General features: G+C 54.1%; 2 protein-coding genes across 3 annotated transcripts; one reads left to right on the top strand and one right to left on the bottom strand.

Moving 5' to 3' along the window:
* Nucleotides 1-112: 112 nt before the first annotated feature.
* Nucleotides 113-2949, bottom strand: SELENOM (selenoprotein M). Its single transcript, XM_059138954.1, has 5 exons — nt 2612-2949; nt 1395-1430; nt 971-1005; nt 551-629; nt 113-472 (listed from the first exon to the last, which is right to left on the bottom strand). Exons 1-5 carry the CDS (start codon nt 2729-2731, stop codon nt 314-316), a joined length of 429 nt encoding a protein of 142 aa, XP_058994937.1. The 5' UTR covers nt 2732-2949; the 3' UTR covers nt 113-313.
* A 7065-nt stretch (nt 2950-10014) lies between these two features.
* INPP5J (inositol polyphosphate-5-phosphatase J) lies at nt 10015-18700 on the top strand. 2 transcript variants are annotated; one of them, XM_059140073.1, is made up of 13 exons: nt 10015-10193; nt 11768-12927; nt 13290-13406; nt 13521-13629; nt 13861-13977; nt 14321-14496; nt 14872-14983; nt 15125-15234; nt 15375-15558; nt 17159-17296; nt 17422-17499; nt 17625-17729; nt 17932-18700. In XM_059140073.1, exons 1-13 carry the CDS (start codon nt 10083-10085, stop codon nt 18436-18438), a joined length of 3024 nt encoding a protein of 1007 aa, XP_058996056.1. In that variant the 5' UTR covers nt 10015-10082; the 3' UTR covers nt 18439-18700. The 2 variants fall into 2 exon arrangements, with proteins under 2 accessions (XP_058996056.1, XP_058996057.1); XM_059140074.1 differs by having other exon boundaries at nt 10110-10193; nt 11880-12927.
* The last annotated feature ends 485 nt before the right edge of the window (nt 18701-19185 follow it).

Below are 19185 nucleotides of genomic sequence, written 5' to 3'. Positions count from 1 at the left end.
CAAGGGGTGCACATATCCCCACTCCAGCAGCCAGGTATTTGGGTCTCTCGAGAGTATTAGGGGGGCGCCTATTCCCCCACCCTCCCGCAGCAAGGAAGGAGTCGAGTCTCAGTTGATCCGGAAGAGGATTTAATTGATCTGAGTAGGGAAGAAAGGGGTTAGGAGGTTACCCCAACTCCATCTCTGCCGGCTCTGGGACGAAGCGTCGGCCCTCAGCGAGGGAAGTGCTCCCGGGACGCTGAGCGCTTCATTCTGTCCCCAGGGCTCAGGCGGGGGCGTTGGGGGGGGTAGGTTTGGGCCCACGCTGCGGGACTTAAAGGTCAGGGCGATCCGGAGCGCCTTCGGCGGACTTGGCGGGCGCCTGCAAGTGCTCAGGAGGAACAGGTTCGTCGGGCGCCGCCTTGCGATAGAAGCCGAGCTCCTGCACCAGCTCATTGATCTCCTCGCGGGTCATTTCACTGAGTGGGATCCGCTGAAGTAGAGGAGGGCTGGGGTCAGTGCGCCTGGCCCCGCCCCCGCCCCCGCCCCCGCCCGGCTTCTAAGGCCTCACCTCTAGTTCTTCGTAGCGGTGGCCCAGCAGGACGAGCTCCGGGTCGGCCCCTGGAAGGTGTTTCATTACCAGGTTGTGACTGGAGTTGTTAAGGTGTGTGGTGGTGACCCGAGGCAGATGGGGAACTCCCACCTATGAACAGCAGGTGAACAGCTCTGCCTCTTTTGCCCAGGTAGGCAGGGATCCCCCATTTACACGTGAGGAAATAGAGTTCAGAGAAGTAAAGGGCCCTCCTCTTCTCGGTTCTTGTCTGTGGCAGTTATCACTAGTCAATTTCTCTTGCCTACCACCTAGAGAGTCGCTGGGCAGTCACTATCAATTCCACTTGTCAGATGGAAACCCTATCTCTGAAGATAGGGGAAGGAAATTCTCCCAGATCCTCCTCCCCACTCACCCTCCCCCACGACGGAAGAAGGATACTATAACGGGATGTCCTGGGTGACGAAGGCCTTCACCTGGGAAAAAAACAAGAGAATCAGACCCCAACTCCTTCCAGATACCAGCATGAAACTGAAGCCAGCTGAGATCACACATTCTTGACTCCCACTCCCGGGAACGTGCCCCCAGCTAATCTGTAGGAATATGTTACCCATCCCCCAAGGGGCTGAGTGGAGACAAAGCTGGAGACTCTTTCTTCAAACTTACCTCCTTCAGGGTCGCCTGGCTGGCTCAGTCGGTTAAGCGCTGGACTCTTGAATTTGGCTCAAGTCATGATCTTGGGGTTGTGAGATCGAGCCCCGAGTTGGGCTCTGTGCTAGGTGTGGAGCCTGCTTAAGATGGATTCTCTCCCTCTCCTTCTGCCCCCCCTCCCTCTTTTAAAACAAAAAACAACGGAACAACTTACCTCCTTCAGGCGATTCAGCTGTCATCCTCCACAGGTCTGGAGGGGGACAAAATTAGATAGGTCAGGGAGTCCTTCATATCTTTCCAAACACACCCTCAAGACCATTTCACCCTACTCCCAGAGTTGGGTGGGGCTGTGGATTACCCCTGGAACAGCAGTTCCCAAGGTGTGAAGATGGAATTCCCTTATGAAAGAAGGGGGAAACACTGTACAGATAGGAAAACTGAGGCTTACGGCCATCAGAGAAAAGAGGAGCAAGACCAGAGACCCAAAGTGCTTACCAGCCTTGGGGCTCTTGCTTGCACACCTTACTGTTGTCTCTCCCAATGCCCAAAAGAAATGGTTACTTCCCTCAGGCAGTAGAGTCCTGGGCCTGGACTTTGGCCCTTAGAACCTCAGGGTGGAGGCAGGCCAGAAGGAAACAGCTCTGAATTGCCCTTCGAGACCCCATTAGAGATACCTCCCATCTGGTCCCCATGCAGAGCTGGGCCTCCATCTGGTTGCTTCCGCAACATGGGAGCAACGTGGAACGATGTGTGGGCCCCTCCCTGCACTCCCAGAGGGGAGGGACACCACCAGCAGGAGTCCAGACCCCAGGACCACCTATTCTAGTCCTCCTTCCTCCTCCTCCACCTTTTGTCAGACAGAAAACTAAGATCCTAGAAGATCTGTGATGGTTCAAGTCACACAACAAAATGGGGACTCTGACGGGTAATTGCCCCACAGAGGAGGTTGGGGCTTGCTGCAAAGTTAAGTGTTGGTAATGCAGTTGGCTTTTGCACGGTGGGGTAAACGCCCAGAAAGTCTTCCCTCCCTCTGGGAAGGGAGAGACAAACCGGAACTGGGGTGGGGGGGGGAAGTCCGGGAAAAAGTGCAGTGATGGGACGATGTAAAGTTAGGCCCCAGAAGGCAGGTTTGGAAGATTCACAGGCTGGGAGTAGAGTTAGGGGACAGGGCCAGTATGTCTGGGGACCCCTGTCCAGGCGCATGGGAAATTAGGGAGGAGTTCGGTTTTCCAGGCCGCAAGATCGGGTGTCTCAGGCTTCCACAGTGGGTGCTGGGGCGTCCTGAGGCTGGGAAAAGGAAGGGAGTGTCCCGGCCCTGAGGGGGACTTGGGAGTCGTGAGGGTCCTGGGGCCAAAATGAGCGGTGATTCCAAAGCTAAGAGGCCACAGGGTTGAGGGCAGTGGTCCCTGAGCTAGAGATCAAAGCACTCACCTCTACCCGGGCCCGGGCCAGGCCGTGCAGACGGTTCCAGTCGGGCCGGAAGGTAGTGACGGCGGCCGCGAATGCCGCGAGAAGCAGCAGCAGGGGCCGTGGAGGCAGCGGGAGGTGCATCGAAATCCGGCCGAAGACGATCCGCAAGATACAGGAGAACGGCCGGACCACTGCGCCACGTCTCGGTTAGCCGGCTGGCCCCGCCCCGCCAGAGGCCCCGCCCCTAGCTGTTAGTCTCCACCCCAGGGCGGGCTCTGGGGCCTTCAGCTCTCTTCTGACAAGGTTCGGAATGTTCTCTGGTTCGGGATCTTTTCTGGCCCTCAGGCCTTTATTTTCCCAGCCCCAAGAGTGTCCACGCTCCCTCTGCCGACCGAGAGCGCAGACGCTAAGGCAGGATGCGGCCAGACAGTGCCCCCTTCTGCCAGCAGGGGGCGCGGGAGGGATGCGCATGGACAAGGGAGTTTCTGGGCCAGCGACTTGACTTGAGGATGGGGAAACTGAGACTGGGGAATTCTTGTGTGTCTTTAATTTCTTTGGGTGAAATTCCGATCTAGGTTTCAAATCCCTGGAGCAAACATTATGGCGGGAATGTGGGATATTACGTGCTCTGTAGGGGCTGGAAGGATAAAAGGGTTATTACACATAAAGCCCTTTAGAAGAGTCCCTGGCAGTGTTAGCTTTCATTATTTCGTTTCTTACCACATTTCTTACCCTGTGGACTCCGTTTTGCAAGTTGAGAAGCAGGATCAGAAAGGTAGACCGATGACGTCGTGGATCTGGGAATTGAACCTGAAACGTCCCTGCGCTCATTTCGTCAAACCAAAGTTAACTAGATAAGGACGCCTCCTCCCCTCTTTAAGCCTGAGGCAGACACAGCAAATTGATCACACTGGTCTTTGCTGTTGAATCTAGACTGGGAATTAGAATCCTTCTCAACATGAAGTTAAAGCTGCATTATGACTCTCATGGACCCCTAGGCATTTTTGCCTTCCTGGGCCTTTTCCCCCATTAAACAAATATATATTAAAAAGGCATTTTAAAATAAATTTAGTTAATTTTTTTAAATGGCATTTTACAACGGCTTTAATTTTTTTAAAAAGTGAATATAATCCTGGCTGGATTCATTATTATATGTCTATTTTTTTCTTTAAATTTTAAAAGAAATGAAAATTAAAACAAGTTCATAACCTCTAAAAGTATCTTGGGTCCACAACACTAAGCCTGATGGACTAAGTCAGGTTTGCACAGACACCTTTGCTTATACCCTGCTACCTCACATTCACTGACTTGATTGTAAAGATATAATAATAATGGGCTTAGAGTTGTTATTGAATACCCATTCTTTGTAAATACAGTAAGGCACTGTAAATATAACTGGTTTTATCCAGACTGTTGACATGATAAACTATTATCTAACACTCTATTTACTGCTATGGAAGTGTGAATTCATCTGAGCTTCCTGCGGGGCAATTTGACTCAATAAATCAAAACCCCAGAAACATTGCTTCTACCCAGTCATTCCACTTGTCAGGATTTGACTCAAAGTAACCATCAGAGAAGGCAACAATTGTTAGGTTAAGTTTGTTTATTGAAACACTGTTTACCCAGCTGTGGTTGTCAGCAGGGGCTCTGGCTAAACTCTAGCTCCCAAGGCATGGGCAGCATCCATTAAAGGAGTTGCTGAGTAGTTGCTGGGCACTGGACTCCTTGTAACTGCTAGCTTTTGTGTTTCAAGGCGTACATCTGTGGAAGATAAGGCAAAACTGGAATTTCCCTGTGGAAGAGAACATTCTATCTGTGGACTGCAACATCCCCTCCTGCCTACAAGTTTCCAGACAGCTGGCCTGCCCCACAGATTTCAGCCTTTTTTTTTTTTTGCAATAAATCTCTTTATGGATTAGGAAAAAAACCACTGTTTATAATGGTGAAAAACTGGAAATACAACCTAAGCATGTCTCCTCAGGGAATGAGTTAAGTAAATGATGGTACCTCCATAAGAAAATCATCCAGTTGTTTTAAATGATGCAGCATAGTGCTGAACAACTGGAGAATGTTCATAATTATGGTATAAAAAAAATTTTAAGCTATAAAACAGTAATATCAGTTGGGAGTTGTGACAATTTGGGCTGCAAGTCACAGAAACCCCAAATTAAACTGGCATAAACAATAAAGGAAATCTGTTGGCTTAAAAAAAAAAAAAAATTCAGTGGCAGGTGGGGCTTCAGGTAAGGTTTGATCTGGTTGATAAAGTCACCAAGAACTGATTTCTCTCCATTCTGCCTTCCATAGTGTCAGCTTATTATTAGGCCCATTAGCTACATAGTATCAAGATGGCTGCCAACAGTAACTAGGATCACAGAGTTCTTCATTTATATCTAATGAGGAGGAGATTATCTTTTCTGGTAACCTTTTCAAGAGAGAAGCAAGCTCTCTTTTGTAAAAGTCTCTTTATATCTCACTAGTCCATCTGTGATCCAGTCTTGTGGCTAGGGGAATGGAAATTTCTCATTGGCTTAACAAGTTGAGAACCATTCCAGAAGCCTCTCAAGGATGTGGGCTGCAACAGATGTTGTAGCATCAACATAGTAGCAAGCCAGTTTTATAAAATACATATATATAGATATATATGCCTAGACCAAATAACAAAATCTAGATGGAAACAACCCAAGAAGTCAAAATGGTCATCTCTTGGTAGACAGAATTATAGGGTGAAGGTTTTCTTCTTTCTACTGCTTTCTCTATTTTCTATAATAATTATGTATTACCTAAATACAAACAGTAAACTTTATTTACAAAAATAATGGGGCAAATGCCTTGGATTCCCTCACCCTTAGCCCATACCCCAGCAAGAGACTCAGAGTGGCTAAAGCCAGAGGCCCCAAGGAGCCTGTGGCTTTTCTGCTGACAGAGCCAAACCTCAGCTCTTCATAGGCCCATGTTGTTCACTGGACAGATGCCACCAAATCACTCTCAATGCATTAACCTAGATGTTGTGGCCTAGAGGGGCCACTGTCTGGGCTACTGAGGGTTGACTAGCCAGCCAGTGGAACCAGTGGTAGAGACACTAGCAGGAACATTCTGGCATCAGCACCCATGGGAAGCCCAGGATCTCCCAGAACAGATCTCTGCTTGTAATCCATGCCCTTATGTAGCATTTTTAAAAATCTAGGCTAGCAGCCTTCCTCAGATGGGGCTGGGTTTGATGTTTAGTCTGCACTGGGGTCAGGGTCAGGGTCAGCCCTTGGCCTAAAGCCAGGTTTAGAACCGAGTCTAGGGCTGGAGTCAGGTTAGGGCTCAGTCAATAATTGGACTTGGACCTCAGTTTGTAACCAAGATCAAGCCTCAGTCTATGACTATATTCAAGGCTCAGGCTTTGACCAGATTCAGTCAGTGCACAGTCTGAAACGAGGATTCAGTGTGTGACCAGAGTTATGTGACCCAGGGTTAGAGCTCTTTTTTTTTTTTTTAAAGATTTTATTTTTATTTATTTGATAGAGAGAAAGATCACAGGTAGGCAGAGAGGCAGGCAGAGAGAGAAGGGGAAGCAGGCTCCCCGCTGAGCAGAGAGCCCTACACGGGGCTTGATCCCAGGACCCTGAGATCACCACCCGAGCCAAAAGCAGAGGCCTAACCCACTGAGCCACCCAGGCACCCCGGGTTAGAGCTCATTTTGAAGTCAGGATTCAATCAATGATTTGGCTCAGGGCTCAGTCTGTGACCAAGATCATAGCTCAATCTGCCACCAGGTTCGGGATTTAGTTAATGACTAGACTTGGAGTTTAGCCTAGACCTGGGGTCGGGGCTCAGTCTAAAATCAAGGGTTAGTCTGGACTGGGGTTATAATTCAGTAAATGACTATGGCTCAGTCTTAGATAAGGATCAGGGCTCAGTCTGGGTCCAGACTCAAGGTCTCACTCAAATTAGGATCAGCCTTAGTCAGGCTTGGATAGGGTTCAGTACATGGGTAGAATCAGGGCACCATCTAAGACTACATCAGGATAGGGTATAGGGTCAGTCTTGGCATGGGATCAGCACTCAGTTAACACTAAAATCAGGGCTCAAACTGGATTTGGGCTCAGGGCCATGGTTTAGTCTGGTTCTGTGCTTTGTTCTGAGCTCCAGAAAAGCAATTTCTGGATACATGAGAGCCCAGGGCATCTTGGTATGCAGGAAATGCAAGCCCCCAGGCAAACATACGTTCTTGCAGTAAATCTCCCTTTTCCTGCTGAAGCCGGTGTCCTAGAGCCTTCTAACCTACATGGCTCTGCTGCCCAAGATCCCCTCGCACCAGAATAAAAATAGCTGCTCACTTCAGAGCAGCTGACAGCGGGTGCTGGGCTGCCTGGGAGGAGGGGGAGCTGAGGAGAGGGAGGAGGGATGCCTGAGTGCAGCCCCAGCTGTGTGACCTCGGGAAAGTCACTTGTCCTTGAACCCATTTTCTGCAGGGCAGAATGGGAGGTAAGGATGACACCTGCCCCAGAGTGGGAGAAGGAGGAGACAATAACATAACATGTGGCACTTGGAGCCAATAAGGAACCCTGGAGCAAGGGGAAGAGAAATGTTCCTCTATGCTGTGTATGCTTCCTCCTCAGGGAAGCCCTCCTCAATGCTTCCCTCTTCCACCTTCCTACAGGACCCTATGGCACACTCTACATCACAAGGGATTTATTTATCAGCTAGTGGCCACAGTGTGACCTCCCTCTCTGTGGGTCAGGGTGACCAGGGAGCAAAAGGAAAGAGGATAGGCCCCTTGTGTACCCTTACCATCCTCAGGTGCCCCTGGGAGGTGGAATAAGGGGAAGGAAGAGGGGGGAAGGAAAGAGAAAATCTCCTTTTCCTGCTTATAGTGGGTTTACTCTGAGCCGAAGGACCACGAGGGCACATATCCAGATTTTATACCCTGTCATACATAGCCTGGACCTTCCGCACTCCATTCTTCTGCCCCTGCTCCTCCCTCTGCTTCCCAGGGCATGTCTCCTTTTTTTCAATTTGGCAACACCAACTCTCCTTCAAAGAAGGAGTTCAACAGTCACTTCTATAGGGGAGAATGATCCACTCTCTCCTGGGAACCCCATGCTCTGTCCCTTAATGGCTGTGTAATCCCTAGAGTTCAGTTTCTTCCCCTGTCAAATGGAGATCTTATTACCAACCTCCCAGGGTTACTATGGAGAGTGAGATAATTTGTCAATCACCAGCTCTCTCCTTTCCTATTCCTGACCTAAACAGCCTGAAGGGTAGCATTAAGCGTTTCCAAGAGGGGGGCTGGACAAGATGTACCCTCTGCCTCAGCACACCACCCCCCTACTCCCTGGAGTGAGGGAAGGGAGGGAACCAGGAGGGGCCTTTGGAGACAGCCGTCTCCAGGGGGGCGGTTCTCCCTGGCAGCTGCCCCCAGCCTGCCGCCCAGAGCCCCAGAGCCTGTTATCAACCTCCTTAGTCATCACACCAGGAGCTCAAATATAGCTCTTACCCTGCTCCCTTCTCAGCCAGGGTCCGCCTCCCCCACCCCCTTCTCCTGGCAAAGCCATGTCTGGGTCTCACAGTCCCTGTCCCTTCCCCCAGGAATGCAGTTAACACTGGGCCTCAGTTTCAGCATCCGCTAAATGGGCAGGTTGGAGCAGATGCTGATGATGGTGATGTTGATGCTGATGCCGGCACTGATGATGTTAACTCCAGAGCAGCTGCCCTCACGGAGAGCTCACTGAGAGCTCTGGCTCCGTGGCTAAACAGTCCATTTACATCCTCTTGATGAACCTTCACCGCAACCATACGAAGCATCTGCTGTTTTCGTCTCCCTTACACAAATCGCAAATTGGGAATCAGAGCGACCTCCCCAGGTAAGTCAGTGGCAGGGCCAGGAACAAAGTCCCCTATGGGATCTGACGTCAGGGAGGGACAGTAACGAGAAGTCCTGGGCTGCCTTGCAGCCTGCAGCAGGCCTCTGTACGCTCATTTGCATGACATTTGCCTGGTCTCCAAAGGACACTGATGCCCCTTCTCAGCGGTGGATGGCTGAGCCCTGTGACAGGCCCCAGGGACAAGGATCTGCCCTGCCCCCACACCCCCCATCTTCCAGGATTGCATTGGAGGCCAATCCTCATGATCCTCCATGCTCACAGGTCCTGTTTTCTCATCTATACAATGGGAGTCAGAGGACTGGGAGGGGTAAGTCCAAATTTTCCTTCCCTCTCTGGGAAACACAGATGAGACCCAGAGACAGTTAAGCAGAGGGAGGAAACCCATCCAGGAGAAGGGGTGAGGCATCTGTCCATGCAGCTTTCATGCAGGGGACCACACAGGCCCATGAGGATACAGAGGTGACCGTGGACCACCTTTGTACCTTTGTACATGGGTACAAAACTTTGGGCATTTTCTAGCCACACTGAGTGCAATCACTCCTCTCGCAGCAATCCAGCAATTCTGCAAACATCAGGATCTCGGGGACTACTTAGCAGATGAGAGAGAGGGAGGGAAAGAGGCAGAAGCAGAGGGCCCACCTCTGAGCCCTGTCACTCATTTACTCTCCTCACTCACTCACTGAATCATCAGTTCATTCAGCAAACATTTCCAGGGACCCTGTGCTGGGTCCTGACCATCGAAGTTTCCTGGGCCTGTTTTTCACCTTCCTACCAACCTGTTCCCCCACTGCTGGGCCTTTCTCCACCTTAGTTCCCTGCCCTCAGAAACCCCAGTTGGCTCCCATGGGTCTTGGGTCACTGAAAAAGCTCCCTTTCTTCACTGAAACAGAGATGCTGAGACCTCCCCACCAGGTGACCTTGAGCTAGTCCCTCACCCAAACCACACCCAATTGAGTACTGGAAAAAGAAAAGCTGCCAGAGAGGGGCTGGGCTGTGAAAACATCCGGGGCAGGTGGCCAGGTGTCTGCAGAAGAGTAGGGGCGGTACTGAGGCTGAGACAGAGGGGACTCCAGTGGCTGGAGCCGGAGTGTCTGGCTTTGGGATGGGAAGGATAGAGCCCGGCAGGGGGCGGGCACTAAGGCCCAAAAATGGGACAAAGGTGGGGGCCAAGGCAAACCCTGGGCTGGCAGGGAGTCAAGGCAGCTCACAGGATTATGGCAGGGACTCGGGTGTCTCTGCGGCCCTGGAAAGGGTGCTGACCTCTGAGCTACCTGTCTCTATCTTACCCTCAGGTGTGTCAATAACCCACCTTTGAGTAAGGACCCACAGGCTAATGGCTGGAGGGTGGGGGCAGACAGGTGCCAGCTGGGACCCAAGCCAGGCCAATGGGCACATTCTCTACCCCGCTGCATGACCATTTCAGCCTCAGCAGTCAGCTTGAAGAGTTCCCAGAGAGCAGGCCACCTTGCCTTGGCCACCTCTAGGTTGGGAAGTAGGTGCCTGTGTCTTTAAATTCTCAGCAGGTTGAAACGGCTGATGACATCACTGGTTCCCGGGAGCGGAGGAGCTAGAGCCAGAGCCCGAGAGAGCCCGGGCTGCTAGGGGCTGCAGACATGGAGGGCCAGAACAGCAGTGGCAGCAGGAGGCCAGGGACCCGGGCTGGCCTGGGACCCCTGCCGGTGCCCGTGCCCCGTGGGGTTTCCCAAACTGGGGCACCCTCCAAGGTAAGAACCCTAAAACCTAGTCCCCCATCCTTGATCCTTGGTCCCACACACCCCCACACACCGCAGGCACTCTGGTGCCCCTGGTTGAGGGGTGGGCACTGTCCTCTGCCCACTGGCAGGGGCTAGGCAAACAGGGCACTCTGGGGGATGAGGGGGCAGTGATGGGACACCCAGAGACAGATGGAGTTAGACATCTCTGGGAGCCCCCAGGAGAGCCCTGGGCCGGGTGTCGGGGGATCCAGCTGTACTCCAGCTTTGCTGTGTGACCTTGGGCAAGTTGCTTGTCTTCTCTGAACCAATGCAAAATGAGGAGGCTTGTCCCTGAAGACTAAAATGGTGACATCTGGGATGTCTAAGTTGTTAGTGCTGGAGGTGGTATGGTGGTTGGGGGGACACTTGGAGCCAAGGAGGACGCCCAAAATGCAGGCTCAAAGAGCTAAGTTTGAGGAGGAAGGTGGAGGCAGAGTTTCAGGTTCTCTGAACCAAGAAGGACATGGGACACAGACAGAGCTGCCTGTCTGGAGGCAGGGATGGGCCGCCTCAAGGCAAGGGTAATCTTCTTCTGCCCTCCCTGGCAGAGGACGTTTTATCCTGTCTTCAGGAGACAGGGGCATCAGAAACAGAGGACAGATGGGAAAGAGAGAGGAGGTCCCCGCAGAGCCTCACATCCCCCAACTCCACCTACCAAAAGGAGGATACCTGCTTGCCTGTCCTCAGAGGTGGAGGAGACAGAGGAGAGGGTACAGCTGGGCACAGAGAAGTGAATGCCAGGATCAACAGAATCCTGGACTTGCTCTGTTAGAATCACTCTTGATAAGGACGGACTATTCCAGGGGCTCGGATGGAATCCTAGCAAATGTTTAGCTCATAAACACAAAGAATGGGAGACCAAGGTTTCTTGGGAGCAAAATGTGGCCAGCCACCCTTCACCAGATGCCTTCATCAGACAAAAACTGAGGCCCTGGGCAGAGAGGTGCTTGCCTGCGGTGAAACTGAGCTGGGCTTGGAATTGACATGGCTAGTCTTAGCCCTGGGCTCCTGCTCCTATATGGAACTCTGGGACTGGGACCAAGGAGTTTGGGATGCTTGGCAGGGACAAAGCTGGGGGTTCCTTGAAGAACTATGGAGAAAGGACACAAATTTAATAGGCTAGATCCAGGGTGTCCAGAGAGGGCAGATCTGGGGAGTTAGGTCAGTAGCCCTTAGCCAGGGGAGCAGGAGGAAATACAAGGAGGGCTGACTCCCTGGGCATGCCCAGGGAGTGGGTGTTAGTCAGGAGGGCAAGGAGAGAGCCCTTGGGTTCAGGCTCACAACCTGCCTCATTTGAGCTGGGGTCTTAGGTTCCCCATCTATGAGAGGGGTCAGACTTGAGGGAGGGGTAAAATTCTGCATCCTGATTCTTCCAAAAGAGAAGCTGATTCATGACAGAATGGATTGAGGTGAGAAATTAGGGAGTACATCCTTGCAAATACATGCCTTTCTTAGCTAGACGGAGTCTGCTGGGGTCTCTATGGAACTTGGGGCCCAAGCCTCTGGTTAGGATTACCCTGAGTCTTTGACTTGTCTTCTGCAAGGTGGATGCAAGTTTTCAGCTCCCAGTGAAGGAGAACATGGCCCTAGCACCCTCGGAACCAAGACTGGCTCTAGTGCCTGTGGGCCCAAGAGCAGCTATGCCACCTTCCACAGAGGGTCCAAGGTCTGCTCTGGTGTCTCCCATCCTGGCTCCACTCTCTAACTCAGGAGGGCAGAAGACAGCTCCTACCCACCGCAGTTCCAGCCTAGCTCCAACATCTGTGGGTCAGTTGGTCGTGTCTGCCTCAGGTGGGCCAAAGACTCCTCCGGTGACCGCAGGCTCAGTCCTGGCTCCAACATCCCTGGGACAGCTGGTGATGTCTGCCTCAGGAGGGCCGAGGCCTTCCCCACCCACCCTGCCGCCCCGGCTGTCTCCGACGTCCAGGGAACAGAAGCAGGTGCCACCTGCCTCCGTGGGACCCAAGCCAGCGCTGGCTGCCTCAGGCCTGAGCCTGGCTCTGGCCCCTGAGGAGCAGCCCCCACAGCCCCCCTTCAACTCTTCCCCAGTGCTCAGTCCAGTTTTGTCATCCTCTCAGGACCAGGTCCTGGCTCCAGCTTCTGTAACATCGACCTTGTCCTCTGGGGGATGGACACCAGCTAAACAGAGGGATCCCCCAGCCCCTAAACCTCTCCCCTCTTCTGAAGGGCATCTCCAGGCTTCAGCTCAGGCATCTGGTCCTGTGGCCTCCACATCCTTGAGCCAAACCCCCCCGGACACCCGGATCTCCCCTTCTTTCAGAGCCCGGCCTGAGGCCCCCCGCAGCAGCCCTGAGGATCCTATCCTGCCCCGGCCACCCCAGACCCTGCCCCTGGATGTGGGCCAGGGCCCTCCAGAGCCTGCCACCCGTTCCCCAGGACTTCTGTCCCCTACCTTCCGGCCAGGAGCCTCCTCAGCCCAGACTGTGCCCCCACCTCTGCCCAAGCCACCCCGATCTCCCAGCCGTTCCCCCAGCCGCTCCCCCAACCGCTCCCCCTGTGTCCCCCCAGCCCCTGAGACGGCCCTCCCTAGGCCCGGCACCCAGGGTGCAGGGTCTTGTGGGCACGCAAGCCCCAGTCTTCAGCCCCGAGAAACACCAGCTCTGGTCACCACCTCCCCTTCTACCTCCACCTCATCATCCTCTTGGTCAGCTCAGCCTACCTGCAAGAGTGACCCTGGCTTCTGGTGAGGGGGCCCTCTCCCAAGAAACACTGGTGGGGCTTGAGTTCTGAAGCTAGCCATCTTCCTGGGGTGGCTTACCCTACACTACCCCAGTTTACTTGCCCAAGGAAGATTCTTTGGGGGTTCTGGGCCTACTGTGGGACCCTCAGGAGACAGCATCTTCTCCTGAGGGACTTGCCCACCCCTGCCTCCATCAACCTCCTCTGGGAGAGTTTGGTAGGAGGGATATTGGGCCCACTTGTCCTCCTTCTGAGAGCTTACACCCACACCTGCCTCAGTTTACTTCCCCAGAAAGAGCCCTGTGGGAGGAAGGTTGAGGAGGGAGTGGTGCCCAGTGGTAACCCCTCTTATACCCCCAACCCCAGGATCACTGTGGTCACGTGGAATGTGGGCACTGCCATGCCTCCTGACGACGTTACATCCCTCCTCCACCTGGGCAGCGGCGGCAATGACAGTGACGGGGCAGACATGATTGCCATAGGGTGAGGGGGCTGGGGGTGTGGACCCCGTTCCTGGATCCCTCCTGCCTCCCAGACCCTTGCCCATGAGAAGGACTTCTAGGGCACCCCCACCCCTATGCCCACCCCTACCCGCAGGTTGCAGGAAGTGAACTCCATGATCAACAAGCGGCTCAAGGACGCGCTCTTCACAGACCAGTGGAGCGAGCTCTTCATGGACGCGCTGGCACCCTTCAACTTCGTGCTGGTAACGTCTCCCTCAGGCCCTGGAACGGGGGAGCCCCCTGGAGTCCGGCCTGAGCTCTGCGTTGATTCACTGTGAGGCCTGCTGGACCTCTGTTGCTGGGTCCGCGAAACAGGATGGAGGAGCAGATCTCAAAGACTAGGGGAAAACGCACAGCCGGGCGGGGCGGGGGAGGGGAGAGGGCGGGGAATGGGGTTGTGTCCTGTCCCTCTATCACCATGCCTCCGGCCGCAGGTGAGTACAGTGCGGATGCAGGGCGTCATCCTGCTGCTGTTCGCCAAGTACTACCACCTGCCCTTCCTGAGGGACGTGCAGACGGATTGCACGCGCACCGGCCTGGGTGGCTATTGGGTGAGCATCGGAGCGGCCCGGGAGGGGACAAGGCCCTAAGGGGTCAATAGATTAGTTCTCTGGGTGCTCCTCGCACTGGCCAGGTCTCCCCATGCTCCGCCCCTTACTCTGACGCCTGCCTCTCCCCAACCCCGCCCAACACCCCACACCCCACACCATTTTCTAGACCCAACCCTCTTCCAGTCCCAGCCCCATCCCACGGTTCTGCTCCTCTGCCTAGAACCCACCCCTCTCTAAGCCTTTTCCACTGGCTGGCGGCCTCGCCCCTCTCTCCATGCCCCGCCCAGTGCCTCCTCCCCTTGCCGAGGCCCCGCCCACGACTCGACCAACCCTGTCTCCCAAGGGCAACAAGGGTGGAGTGAGCGTGCGACTGGCTGCCTTCGGGCACATGCTCTGCTTCCTGAACTGCCACTTGCCCGCGCACATGGACAAGGCAGAGCAGCGCAAGGACAACTTCCAGACCATCCTTAGCCTCCAGCAGTTCCCGGGGCCCGGGGCACACGGCATCCTGGATCACGAGTATGGGCTCTGGGCGGGGCCAAATGGAGCTTGGGCGGGGCTAGTGAAGGAGAGGTGGGCCTCAGAGTCTCGAACACTTGGCTCCTGGAACCTGAGTACCACCAGCCTGGGTGGGCCTTGTAGGGAGAGGCAAAGCCTATGCGGGGTGGGCGGCCCCCCCGAACTACATCAAGGAGCACGATTGCTGGTGAGTTTGATGGGGGACAGAAACTGCCGGGTGGAGCTTTGCCCAGAGGCACTGCCTTGGGGTCCAATCAAACTTTCTTTTTTATCTACATCCCCCTGCTATTCCTTGGTGGCTTGGTTGTGGGTGGAGAAGGATCTGGGTTGGGCTTTTTCTTCCCATGGACCCTGCTGACCCCCATCCCCAAACAGCCTCGTGTTCTGGTTTGGGGACCTCAACTTCCGCATCGAGAGCTATGACCTGCACTTCGTCAAGTTTGCCATTGACAGCGACCAGCTCCACCAGCTCTGGGAGAAGGACCAGGTGCAGAACCCCAGCCTGCAGCCCTAAACACCAAACACAAAGAACATGACCCACCACACTTTTGTCTACTAGGCTCTGGCTCTTGGCTTCACCTGTCCCATCCAAGCCATTGTCCAATTTTGCCCTTTTGGACTTTCACAGCTCAACATGGCTAAGAACACCTGGCCCATCCTGAAGGGCTTCCAGGAGGGGCCCCTCAACTTTGCGCCCACCTTCAAATTTGATGTGGGTACTAATAAATACGATACCAGGTGAGCTCAGCACTGGGATGAGGTGGAGGCATGGGCTGAGGTCTTCTGGATAGGGAAGAAAGGGAAGACGATTGGCAAGAAGCAAGGTTGGGGGCTGTGCCTCAAACCCCTGAAACTTAGGTCACCCCTGCCCACTTCAGTGCCAAGAAGCGGAAGCCAGCCTGGACAGACCGTATCCTGTGGAAGGTCAAGGCTCCAGGTGTGGGTCCCAGCCCCTCAGGAAGGGAAAGCCACCGTCTTCAGGTGACACAGCACAGCTACCGCAGCCACATGGAATACACAGTCAGTGACCACAAGCCAGTTGCTGCCCAGTTCGTCCTGCAGGTGAGTCCTGGCCTCATCCTTCCATCATGACATCCCCAGGTCCAACTCAGCATCACCTGGCCTACTGGTAACCCCTTGCACCTACCCTCAGCAGCATCCATTCACTGTAGCAGAGTGGGACTGGCTTATGACCCCCATTTTCAGATGAGGAAACTGAGGCTCAGAAACATGACATCACATCAGGGTCACACGGCTGGGAAATGGAAGAATTGGAATTTGAACCCAAGCTAGTCTGTTTTCAGAGTCCATGCCTTCTCCACTAATCCTAACTCAGTTCTTCCGAGAAAGGATTAGGACCACTTTTGTGAAAATTCACATTATGTAATCATATAATAAGACCCGCAAAATCAAAATGTTTATTCAAACTTCATATAGCACTCATTCATATTTACCATTTTACCATGTGTCATGCACCGTGAGTGAGGTAGTAATGGGGAGAAGGAGTTGAGAGATGAAAAATACAAAGCTAAATTCTAAACAGTTACTGTAACTTAGCATGGTGTGTAGGGGTGAGGTGTCTGGTTGCCAAAGTAAAAAGAAATGCTAGAATGTCAGAACCGGACCTGGGAGACCACATAGTCCAACAGTTTATTTTTCTATGGGGAAACTGAGGCCCCCAGTAGGGCAGGCATGTACCCCAAGCTGCACATCAGTCCTAAACCCCAACTCTGGGCTGTCCGATTCCCTTCCTTGATCTCATAGAGGGAGCCTGCAGGCCAGAGAATGTTTTCCCTGGTAACTCTGTCATGTGGTCAGTCCATGGGACATTGGCCAGTATCCTCAGCTGGGAATGGAAAGCTGCCCAAGTCTGGCCTCCTGTGACCTTTGGTAAAGGAGTTGGGTATGAGGTTCACCCTCAGTCAGGGTCCTCATCTTGAGAACCACTCCTTTTTGGTACCCTACCCTGACTTTCCCTCCTCATCCAGGATTCTGACGCTTGCACAATGTTACCTGTTGAGAGCCTACCGCATGCCAAGCCCTGGGATTCTGTCATCAGTTTGAATGTCTTTGTAGGCCCTGAGAGCGCCAAATTCTCCTCCCAGTTTTACTGGTGAGGGAAACTGAGACTCAGAGAACTTAAGTCTCTTAACTGAAGCAACACAATCAGAGTGGGACTTAGTGGGAGTTTTGATCTTACAAGGCCCCAGAGAGCATTTCCAAGAGGCCACCCCTGGCAAAACTGCTGTTAGGAACCTAGGGACAGGGAGAGGATGTTCTGGTTTCTTCTGAAAACAGCCTGGCTCAAAAGCTGAGGAGGGAGGGAAACCCGAAACCTGATAAATAGGAGGGGAGGGGACAAAGGCCTGAGGCTGACACACCATCTGAGTCCTTCCCTGAGGGACAGAGGAGGGGCAAGGGCAGAACCAGGGCTGCCCTATTCCCTTCAAAGCTGTATACTTGCTCCCTAAGGAGGCTATTGCCATAACGAGCCCTGCACTGGGAGGTGAGAAGCCTGGCATTTATCCTAGACCTATTCAGCCTTGGTTTCCCAGTCTGTAAGGTGGTTTCAGAGGCCCTGGCTCTCAGCTGATTTGTGCTGACTCGGGCCCAAGGGCACTCAGGAGGGGCCCCCCCTAATGTTGCCCCCACCCCTGGGCAGTTTGCTTACAGGGACGATGTGCCGCTAGTGCGGTTGGAGGTGGCCGATGAATGGGTGCGGCCAGAGCAGGCCGTGGTGAAGTACCGCATTGAAACCGTGTTTGCCCGCAGCTCCTGGGACTGGATCGGCTTGTACCGGGTGAGAAGGGCAGGGATGGTCAGTGCCTCAGGGAAGGGAGGAGCAGGAGCAGCAGCAGGGGTGGGGGGATGGAGGTAGGGGTGGGGGGTTGATAGAAGATACTACCCTGAATCCTCTCACCCCAGGTGGGTTTCCGCCACTGCAAGGACTACGTGGCTTACGTGTGGGCCAAACACGAGGATGTGGATGGGAGCATCTACCAGGTACTGAAAGGGAGGGCGAGGGTGGGAGGAAGCCCCCGTTGCTCTTGGGGCTTGGGACTTGACTTGGGCAGTCCTTGAGGCTGCCTCCCTCACCCCAACCTGGGCCTATGCCCCGGGCCCACCAGGTGACCTTCAGTGAGGAGTCACTGCCCAAGGGGCATGGAGATTTCATCCTGGGCTATTACAGCCACACGCACAGTATCCTTATTGGTGTCACTGAGCCCTTCCAGGTGAGTAGATCACACTGTGGGAGTGGGGGCTTCCCAAAGACCCTGTTCACAAAGCTGTAGCCTCTATCTTCTGCTCCATGGTCTCCTACAAGTAGCCTGACTTTTCCCGGGTCTGCTCATGGCCAGGGTGGGAGTGGTTCCAAGACGCCTTGAGTGGTTGGCTGGGCAATAGGGCAGCCCAGTGACCAGCCTTCTCCCCCAGATCTCTCTGCCTACCTCGGAGCTGGCCAGCAGCAGCACAGAGAGCTCGAGTGCCAGCTCAGAGGACGAGGATGACAGTACCCTGGAGCTGCTTGCACCCAAGTCCCGTAGCCCCAGCCCTGGCAAGTCCAAGAGGCACCGCAGCCGCAGCCCAGGCCTAGCCCGCTTCCCCGGCCTTGCCCTTCGGCCTTCATCTCGCGAACGCCGTGGTGCCAGCCGCAGCCCCTCGCCACAGAGCCGCCGCCTGCCCCGGGTGGCCCCTGACAAGAGCCATGATGGTGGCAGCCGGGGCAGTAGTGAGGAGGGGCCCTCTGGGTTGCCCGGTCCCTGGGCCTTCCCACCATCTGTGCCTCAAAGCCTCGGCCTGCTGCCTGCCTTGCGCCTGGAGCCTGTCGACCCCGGTGGTGGGGGTTCCTGGAGACCTAATCGGGAGGCCCCAGCCCCCAGCAGCCTATCTACCAGTCCCCAGGGCCGGCAGGGGCTGGAGGAAGGGGGTCTGGGGCCCTGAGGGTGGGTGAGCAGGTGGGCCCAGGTGGCTTCCACTGTGCCCTGATCTCCTGCAAACCCACCTGTGTCCCTCTTGCTGCTGCTCCAGCTTTATCTGCACCTGCCACTCTATCCTGGCCAGGGCTGGCCACATGGGGTCCCCCAAACTCAGTCCTGGCACCTCAACTGTGACAATCAGCAAACCCCTATTGACCCCCATCTGAGATGGGGAAGGGGATGCGATCCTGGAGGCCATCAGTTAGAAATTAAATGCTCCAGCCTCACTCCTGACTCCTTTCTAACTTGTTAGCAGTCTGGGGGTGGGGGTAGTCAGAGAAAGGGATTAAAGAGGCAAGAGGATGATAGATCTGACCATTACCAGGCTCCAGCTGTATACATTACAGATGCCATCTCTTTTCATCTGCACCACAACCCTGAGTTGTGTTGAGTTCAGTGCAGTTCTTAGACGTATTTCACAGGTGGGCAAACTGAGGCCTCCAGAAGGCAAACCTCTCAGAATCAGACACCCAACCACAGTCTAGCTATGTGTTAGAGGGAGGGAATGTTTACTAGGTGCTAAGCACTGTCCATGTATTGGTTTCCTTAATCCTCAATAATCCTAGGAGGTAGGCCCTCATCACACTGCCCCTTTTCAGAGGAGTTACTAAGGCTCAGAGTGGGGGAGGTCCCTCGTTCAAGGACACAGAGGAGATCTGAGTTTTAAGTTTAGGGTAGGAAAAAATGGGCCAGGGCTGGGCTAGGAAGGGCA

The sequence above is a fragment of the Mustela lutreola genome, chromosome 11 (genome assembly GCF_030435805.1).
Source record: "Mustela lutreola isolate mMusLut2 chromosome 11, mMusLut2.pri, whole genome shotgun sequence".
NCBI lineage: Eukaryota > Metazoa > Chordata > Mammalia > Carnivora > Mustelidae > Mustela > Mustela lutreola.
The sequence above is the reverse complement of the archived record's forward strand: the minus strand, read 5'-3'. Positions and strand labels throughout refer to the sequence as shown.